We start from the raw sequence: 9,264 nt of genomic DNA, 5'->3' as shown, positions 1-9,264 counted from the left end.
TTGATTTGGGGATTTGCCTACTTGATTCGGGAGAAAATAAAAAGGAAAAAAAGAAAAAAAGAAAAAGGGACCATCTGATACTACCGCTATTGTCTCTTTAGTCCCGGTTGGTAACATCAACCGGGACTAAAGATCTCCTTACCAACCGGGACTAAAGATGTCCACCATCTTTAGTCCCGGATCCTTACTCCCGGTTGGAAAACCAAGACTAAAGGGAGTTCCCAACCGGTTTCTCCATCAGTGTTTCGAGGTGCTTAGTACTTAAAGTTATTAAATTTTACACTAGAAAGTATAAGTATATATCTCCCTGTGAAACATAAAAGAAGTTAATTAATTACGTTACTACGTGCCATAGTCAATGGTGACTAAGAAGAAAAAGCAGAGATAGAATATATACTATGAACTACATTTACAAATTACACGTACGTGTAAAAATACAACTAGCTAGCTAACCAGGTGCATGCGACATTATCCGCAAATACACGTACACGTAATATATACTTGAGCGAGCCACGTACCCCGTAACATGCTGTATGTGCAGCGCCCGAGCCAAAGTTGCGGTGGGAATCGATTTGCTTTGGTACGAAGGAACGCCGCGCCGGCCACCCAATTAACCCGAGCGATCAGCCGAGATCACGTACTCCGCCGCCAGCGCCGCCGCCGCACGCGCGCGCGTATCATCGGCATGCGCATGCAGGTCGGTGCATTTGTCACGGTCTTTGGCTCCTCGCCCATACCTGCCACAGATGCCTTCCTCGACGACTTCCAATTCGAATGGCCACACAGGCGCACACGAGATCACGACGCGTCCCGGCCTATTGCTCGGTCGCGCGCTGCATCCACGCAGCGTATTGTACTACGTTGTATGCGTTGGGTGTGGTTTTGACCACGTGACGTACGGTACTACGGTGCGTTGGCGTATCAATATCCGTGTAGCTAGTACAGTATCTGACAATTAGCACGTCACCAACAGCGACAGACATGCGTGTGTTATGCCCACAATCTACTTATTAATATAGGAGTACTACCAAAGCTAGGGGGTACACATGTTGCTAGTAGTTGCAAGATAGCAGTTCGATCGAGTCTTTGATTTTCAGGTAATTTAGCACTATATATTAGAGCGTTAGTAAAATGTAAAAAATTAAGTCGGTGTTTATTCGCGACAGATCGATCGAAGCATAGACAAAAGGTGCTAAATCGTTGCTTGAAATCTATATGGCACATCACACCGTACCCTAAATTAGTATAGTCCTATATATATTATTATCATTATTATATCATCTCTTGATCAAGAAAAGGTGCTCAAACTCTTCCTTAACTTCGCTTTCACCATAGATTAACAAGACCTGTCACTTGATCAAAGAAAAGGCGATTCAAATATTCCTTGAAATCACTGTCATTCCAGGTTAATAGGACCCACCATACGGAAAAAGTGGTTCAAATCTTCGTTACAATACAAAAAATTAAGAACCATTAGTTTACCTTGGGATTCATCTTTGGAAAAAGTGCACCGGAAGTCCCTGAACTTGTCACCGAGATACGAAAACATCATTGAACTGCAAAACCAGATATAAGGGGTCCCTTAACTATAAAAAACCGGTCACCCGAGGTCCTTCGGTGGTTTTGACCCTGGTTTTGGTCTATGTGGCGGTTGAGTCAGCATGGGACCCACGTGGGCCCCACATGTCAACATGCCACGTCAACACCATCTCTCTTCCTCTCTTCTCTCCACATTTTTTTTCGCTGACGTTGCAAATGTCTAGGCCCACTCGCCAGTCATGGTGCGTGCAAAAGGTGCCGCCGCCGCCGTCGGGAGTAGGAGGTTGGCCGTCGCCGGTCTTAGCCCTCACCATGCTCGCGCACAGAGACGCCGGAGATCTCGGTGGAGGCGGCAAAGATGAAGACTCGTCATTTCCCCAACCTCGTCGCCGCCGCCGACAGAGGCACGGGTCTAGAATGGGGTGGCCTACCTCGACGAATCAGTCGCGCGCGTCACCGATGAGGCCGACATGGACCCTTGGCGCGTGTTGCCACCCGTGACGAGCTCGCCGAGATGTTGCCCGATCCGCCGCCTGTCACGCTCGTCAACAGCGTCGAGCGGATCTGGAGGAAGAGGGAGGGGAGAGAGGAGGATGTGACCTCGTCGCGGCGGGTCCTTGAGCACAGCGCTTGCGGGTGGCCGGCGCCGTGGTGGGGAGGCGCGGGGAGGCCGGCGTCAGCGTCGGCCTGTCGGAGGCGGAGGCGGCGGGTCCTTGAGCACGGGCACGCGTGGCGACCAGTATCTCCTCGAACTGCGACGCCGCTAGACGCGGTCCCGCTCCTCTAATGGCACGTGCAGCATCTCCTCGAACCGTGCCGTCCTACTCTCCACGTCCCCCGCCGCCGCAGCCTTGGCCAGTGCAAGAATCTGACCCGGCGCGGTGGCCTGCTCCCGTGTCGCAGCTGCCGCCGCCAACTCGTCGCACCGACGATCTCCTCCCCATCCGCCGGCCGGCTTGCAGGAGAAAAGTGAAGAGAGAGAGAGAGGAGAAAGGGAGAGGAGGGGAAAGAGAGAGAAGGAGTGATGATGTGGCATGCTGACATGTGGGGCCCACGCTGGCTCAGCCGCCACGTAGACCAAAACCAGGGTCAAAACCACCGAAGAACCTCGGGTGACCGGTTTTGTATAGCTAAGGGACCCCGTATATCTGGTTTTGCGGTTCGAGGACGTTTTCGTATCTCGATGACAAGTACAGGGACCTCCGGTGCACTTTTTCCTTCATCTTTTGTTTTAGTCATGGGAGATTATGTGAAAACAGAGGGAGATCGAGGCTTGGTAGCATAATTAACAGTCAAAATTAGATATACCCCCTCCGTTTCACGATGTAAGTCATTCTAGCATTTTCCACATTCATATTTCCCACATTCATATATGTCTCGATTCATTAACATTAATATGAATGTGGGAAATATGAATGTGGGAAATGTTAGAATGACTTACATTGTGAAATGGAGGAAGTAGTCCTTAAGATAGTGTTGAAACTAAAATACCCTTAATTACTAGGACTAGGAGAGAATGAGTATATGTTATATTATTAGAACGTAGCAAAATATCTAGGAGTTACCACGTTAGTTGGATAAAAGAGAAAGATCGATATACATCATTAAAACATGGAGATGTGTGATTCAAATTATTATGCTGAAGATTGATCAATATAGCTATATGGTATATATATATACAAATATAGATGTGTTTACACATAAGCAATTGGCAAAATTTGCTACAGGACGCTCAAAGTTTGTGGCATTTGCTGTGAGACACCCAAAAAACGTGTATCTTCTCATGAACACTGTAAAAATGTGGTAATTAGCTGTTGGACACCCGCCTCATTATTTTATTATTTTCGGTGAAAACGGAGAGAGAGAAAGAGCGTTGAAAGTACCAAAATACCCCTGGAAACTGTTCTTCTTCCTGCTTCTCTTCTTCTTTCTTTCTTTTCCTCTCACACTGACATGCCACAGCAGACCAACGGCTCCATCTGGCAAGGGCAGCACGATGGCATCCAGGTACATGCTAGCCCCATGTAGCAGATGTCCCCGTTGGCCTGCAGCAGCAGCAATGCCAAGCCAAGCCGTGTGCGAGCCGGAAAACGGCGCTGATTCGCTACCCCTTGGCGAGTGCGAGCAGAGTAGGAAGGGCCCCAAGGGGAGCAGGTATGCTGTATGCCCCTGATTTCGCTCGCACAACTGCTCTTTGCGAGGTCAAGGACGGAGAGGAAAGACAGAAGAGGGGATCTCAAAAGGGGGAAAAAATGAAAAAATGAGCCATCCATGTCGATCCACCAGTGGATGAAATGGCGGACGGGGCACGCGTACCGCGCCAGGATTTGGCCAACGGCGGCAGCGCCCACTTCGTTGCTGCCTCATCCGAAGCGGAGCCCCGGGGAGGACTCCTAGCGGCAGCGCGCCGCCCCATGCTCTAGCTGCTGCTGCAGTGGCGGCGCCCACTTCGCCACTGCCCCATCCGAAGCCACAGGAGGAAGAAGATGAACAGAGAAAGAGATAAGAGGGATTGACAAGTGGGTCCATGGGCAAACTTGTCTTTAACAAATGTTTCTCTCTCCGTTTCCACCGAAAATAATAAAATAATGAGGCGGATGTCCAGCTGCTAATTACCATTTTTTTGCAGTATCCACGAGAAGATACACGTTCTTTAGGTGTCTAATATCAAATACTATAAACTTTGAGTGTCTTGTAACAAATTTTGCCTGAGCAATACTGCCCAGGATTTGTATATCAATGTAAATAATATTTCACAAATATATGCAAAATTTCATTGAAAAATCTATTAGTTATTATAATTACAAAAAGAAGATATATGTGCACATAGAACTTTCTTAATTTCTTTCAAATTTTCCATGGTGTTTGTTGTTAATTAGCATTCCACATGTCTTACCGTTGATTCCTACTGCGAATTACCCTTTTTCTCGAGAATCCTTCAGCGCATTTCATATTAGCTAGTTTGCTAGGTACGTGGAAAATTGCTCTGGAACAACATTTTAATATATAATAATAAAACCCCAGCTATAAGCAGATCTAAAATCCTGTAGTAGTAGGGTTGCTGCACAGTGTCAAATTGGCCCATTTGCATGTAGGATGCAAACGGGGTTAATTAAACACTTAAAAATATGTAGGAATCCACACCTAACAATAACAACTATATACACAGGTGGCATTTCTACATAATGGGGCTAAACAATGATTTTTTTCACCCACTCTATCTTCTCGTATTATTAAATTGTATATATGATTTTGTGATGTACAATCGCCTTGATCGATCCTACACTATTTTGATTGTCTCTTCGTAAGTATAATTTGTATGTGTGACGTGGTTATGTTACGCGCAATTAGACAGCTTCTTACATTTATCTACTCTTTTTAATTTATTGTGATGAAAAAAAAACATGTATCATGTTATTTATCACCACGAGTACGTCGAATGTAACGTAGAGCACTGAAAATGCCATTAGAGTATCTCCATCAGGGATCTTAAATCCAGCCCCTATTCAAATTTTGAGAGTTAAAGATAAAAAAAACTAGATCCAGCAGGGTCCCTACTACAGCCCCCAAAATGAGAAGGCCCTCAAATCCTCCCCCCAAGGCCTCAGTCCTGGGGGCTCCGAGCACGGCCCCCATCGTTCTTTTTTTGGCGCGGATAACAATTTTGCTTCGCGCTTTTTCGTGTTATTCCCGCGTGGCTGCGACGAGGGATCTTCTCCGGCGACCACCGACGAACTCCCAGCATCTCTGCCAAGCCTGTCCCAAAAGGTAAGACTTTTCCATACATTTGTTTGCCCGTCGTCCACAAGGCCGGCGGCGGCGGTCCATGCGCACGCGCGGTCACCGACCTCCCGCCATCCGCCTGGCCATACGCCGGCCGTCGCGTGCCCTCTGAGACTGCCGACGCGCACATCACCCACTTGCACGGTGTCTGCCCCCACGCTGGCCTCTGCCCGATCGTATTTTCAGATTTCACTGGCGGGAGCCTGTACACCGCCGCTGCCCCATTGATTTTTCTGGAAAAAACTTGAAGTTGGTCATGTGGTGTGGTGGTTGAGTAGTAGAGGAGATATGAGTAGTAGAGTACCAGTCAATTTTTCTGAATAAACTCGTTCTTGACTACCTGTGGACGTGGTGATAGATGGTTCTGGTGGAGACTGATTTGTTTTTAATATTTTTTTGAAGAATTGTAGTGGACTGTCGGCCAGGACAATCTAAATTCTCAACTAGTATATATCACTGTACTTATAGTAGCACTGCATTTTGTAGCACTGTACAATTGTTGCAATGGATCGATTATAACCACATATATATATATATATATATATATATATATATATATATATATATATATATATATATATATATATATATATATATATATATATATATATATATATATATATATATATATATATATATATATATATATATATATATATATATATATATATATATATATATATATATATGCACTGCTTTTTATAGATTGAATGTTGCATACTGTATATGTGTGTAGTTGGATACGTGTGCATATGCTCTAAATTTTCTTATTAATTTTATGATCTTGTGATGGCAGTGTTTTTTACATGAACTTCTACGACGGTGACGACGACGACGACGACGATCTCATTACCGAATGGTGGGATCAAGAGGAGTTGTCTGACGATGATGACTATTACATTGCAGCTGCTCTTCTTACGGACATAGAACATAAGAGGACCAAAAGAAAGCGTCGTGGTTCGGTCCCAGGTCGTGAGATAATTTATAGGGACAGGTTTGCTGGCAATTTGCGCATAGTGGCTGATTATTTTGCAGATCCTCCTGTATATAATGCAAAATTATTTAGGAGGAGGTTCAGAATGTCAAAGGAGCTCTTCTTGCGCATCGTGGCTAGTGTGGAGGCTTATGATGACTACTTCAGGCAGAGACCGAATGCAGTGGGTCTTCTCGGTGCTACTGCATTGTAGAAGGTGTATGGTGCAATTTGCATGCTTGCATATGATATTCTAGCCGATAGTCTTGATGAAGTCGTGAGAATTTCAGAGAGCACCATGATAGAAGCTTTCAAGCACTTTGTCAAGGCTGTGGTAGATGTGTTTGCTGATCAATACTTGAGGGCACCAACTGCTGAGGACACTGCAAGGTTGATGGCTATAAACACTCCAAGGGGGTTCCCAGGGATGCTAGGTTGTATTGACTGTATGCATTGGAGGTGGAAGAATTGCCCAACAGGCTGGAAAGGACAATACTCAGGGCATGTGGATGGGCCAACCATGATTCTTGAATCTGTTGCATCTAAAGATTTATGGATTTGGCATTCCTTCTTTGGATTACCAGGTTCTCTTAATTATATCAATGTACTACAGAGATCACCACTCTTTCAAAGGCTTACATCAGGGACAGCTTCTGAGCTGGAGTTTATGGTGAATGGAAAGAAATACACTATGGGTTACTATCTTGCTGATGGCGTATACCCTTCTTGGGCCACTTTTGTGAAGACCATTTCCAATCCACAAGGTAACAAGAGAATACATTATGCAAAAGTTCAAGAAGGAGTGAGAAAGGATGTTGAAAGAGCATTTGGTGTTCTACAAGCCTGCTTTGCAATGGTGAGGGGTCCTGCTAGATTTTGGGATACAGAGACCCTATGGTACATAATGACAGCTTGTGTAATCATGCACAACATGATCATTGACAATGAGCGAGATGAAGATGTAGACTACGACTATGATCAGGAGGACAGTGAGGTGTTGAGAAAGGAGGAATACCAACGGCGTAATAAACCTATGTTAGAGAAGTTTCTAAAGATACATAAAGAAATTGAAGACCACTAAGGATTTCATCTTTGGACCAGAAGCAAGCAAGAGGTGGAATACCACAAAGAGAAAGGGTACCCCATAAAAAACAAGTTCTTGTAATTGGAATGTATTTTCTTAAACCACCCATAAGAACCATATTCTGACTTTTATCTGGTGAATATCCAACAAGAGGTTCCATTGAATGAATAACAGATCCGGATCCCAAGAATAATAAAGCTTTCGAATAAGCATGAGTGATCAAATGGAATAAAGCTGCTTGATAAGAACCTATACCTAGAGCTAACATCATATAACCCAATTGAGACATTGTAGAATAGGCTAAGCTTCTTTTAATATCTCTCTGAGCAAGAGCTAAAGTGGCTCCTAAGAAAAGTGTTAGTGTACCTATTAAAGAAATGAAACTCATTATCAAAGGTAGGGATATGAAAAGAGGAAGAAGTCAAGCTATAAGAAAAATACCCGCAGCAACCATAGTTGTTGCGTGTATAAGGTACATGAGCAACTTCGAGATGATCTTGTGGAACATTTGTGGGCGCTTCATGGTGCTCGGTAGTTTGTTTCGTTGCATTTTCTATCATGTATGGGTTATGTTCAATATTTGCTTGTAGGATATATCATTTTCATGTTTGAAAATTTTGAATTCAAATTTGAATCGTGGTGTTTGAAATTGCAAATTTCAATATGGTTGAATTCTACGCGCTAGAGTTATCTATGTTTGAATTATTGTGTGTTAAACTAGATATAAATATAAATTCTATACTAAAATAAAAGAGAAAAAAGAAATAGGGGCTAAGATATGGAGACTACTGCTAGACATAAAGGCATATTTAGGGTCTTAAAGCATTGGGGGCAGCCCCCATTTAAACTTTAGGGACTCTAGAGTAGGGGTTACTACTAGAGATGCTCTTACCGAATAATTAGTGCGCTCTTGAATTGAAGGAGTTGGAGACAAATGAAATACAAAAATCTAGCAAAACCTCAATAAGGGAAGCAATAAAAGCTGTTATGGTGAATTATGTGGAAGCAATAAAAGCTATTATGGTGAATTATGTGTAGATCATGATTGAAATCTTACTGTCCACGAATATTGTAAACACGTGGGTACGCAGGGTTTTATTTTTAACTAAAACAAGTAAATTGTTATTTTTATGATTTATTATTTTCTTTGTGTCATAGCATATTATTTTTTTTGTCATGTATTTTTCTATAAAAAATGTAAACTGTTAATTGTTTTCGTGCCAACACAAATAATATTTTATTGGATTTATGATTTAATATAACTGTTTTTTTAGTCACGGTACCAAAAAAAATTGTAGATTGCGGTTACAGAAATTGCAATGAATGCAATCTACAGTTTTAGTACAAAAATATATATAACCATCATCTGAAAAAAGCTAAAATTCAGACACCCGACTTGTCATAAAATTTAGGTGTGTCGTCGTCAGTTCCGACATTATCCTTATCAATCTCGTCTTATTCCGTCTACATTAATAAACAAGGGCATTCTGATGACGCAAGGAAGTTGGAATTAGGTTTTGAGTGCAAGGTAATTAAGTTCAGATAATACTCATGCGTGAAGTAGCTGCTCAACCCTTCATGGAATAGCATGTTCATCTTCCTCAACGCTATCGTCGACCGCGTATTTCCTGTTCAACCCTTCATGGAATAGCGTGTTCATCTTCCTCAACGCTATCGTCGACCGCGTATTTCCTATATACGAGTTTGTTAAGCATTCGCGAGCCACATGCGGCGAGCTGATTATGGCCATCTAGAAAAACCAGATCGTGGGATTTATTTTCTGTTACGGAATGGAATGTACAACGTTTAGTCTAGAAAAACCGGATCTTACGTCGTATTTAGTTTTCTCTTTCAATTTTTAGCTATGTTACCAACCTTATATGTA

The 9,264-nt window shown here is 43.1% G+C and overlaps 1 protein-coding gene across 1 annotated transcript; it reads left to right on the top strand.

The window, feature by feature from the left end:
- Positions 1-3,492: 3,492 nt before the first annotated feature.
- On the top strand, positions 3,493-7,376 carry LOC4330305 (uncharacterized). The gene is made up of 6 exons (XM_015769037.1): positions 3,493-3,546; positions 3,668-3,693; positions 6,119-6,279; positions 6,358-6,492; positions 6,586-6,741; positions 6,880-7,376. The coding sequence occupies exons 1-6, from the start codon at positions 3,493-3,495 to the stop codon at positions 7,374-7,376; spliced, it is 1,029 nt and encodes a 342-aa protein (XP_015624523.1).
- The last annotated feature ends 1,888 nt before the right edge of the window (positions 7,377-9,264 follow it).

This window comes from Oryza sativa, chromosome 2 (genome assembly GCF_034140825.1).
Source record: "Oryza sativa Japonica Group chromosome 2, ASM3414082v1".
NCBI classification, from domain to species: domain Eukaryota; kingdom Viridiplantae; phylum Streptophyta; class Magnoliopsida; order Poales; family Poaceae; genus Oryza; species Oryza sativa.
This window is presented reverse-complemented; position numbering and strand designations above follow the sequence as displayed.

Excerpts from the sequence above, each read along its gene's own strand:
- LOC4330305 (XM_015769037.1), top strand. The coding sequence starts at position 3,493 with ATGCCACAGCAGACCAACGGCTCCATCTGGCAAGGGCAGCACGATGGC. Across the intron at positions 3,547-3,667 it reads GGCAGCACGATGGCATCCAG|AGTAGGAAGGGCCCCAAGGG; the intron begins GTACATGCTAGC and ends GAGTGCGAGCAG. Across the intron at positions 6,493-6,585 it reads GAATGCAGTGGGTCTTCTCG|AGAGCACCATGATAGAAGCT; the intron begins GTGCTACTGCAT and ends TGAGAATTTCAG.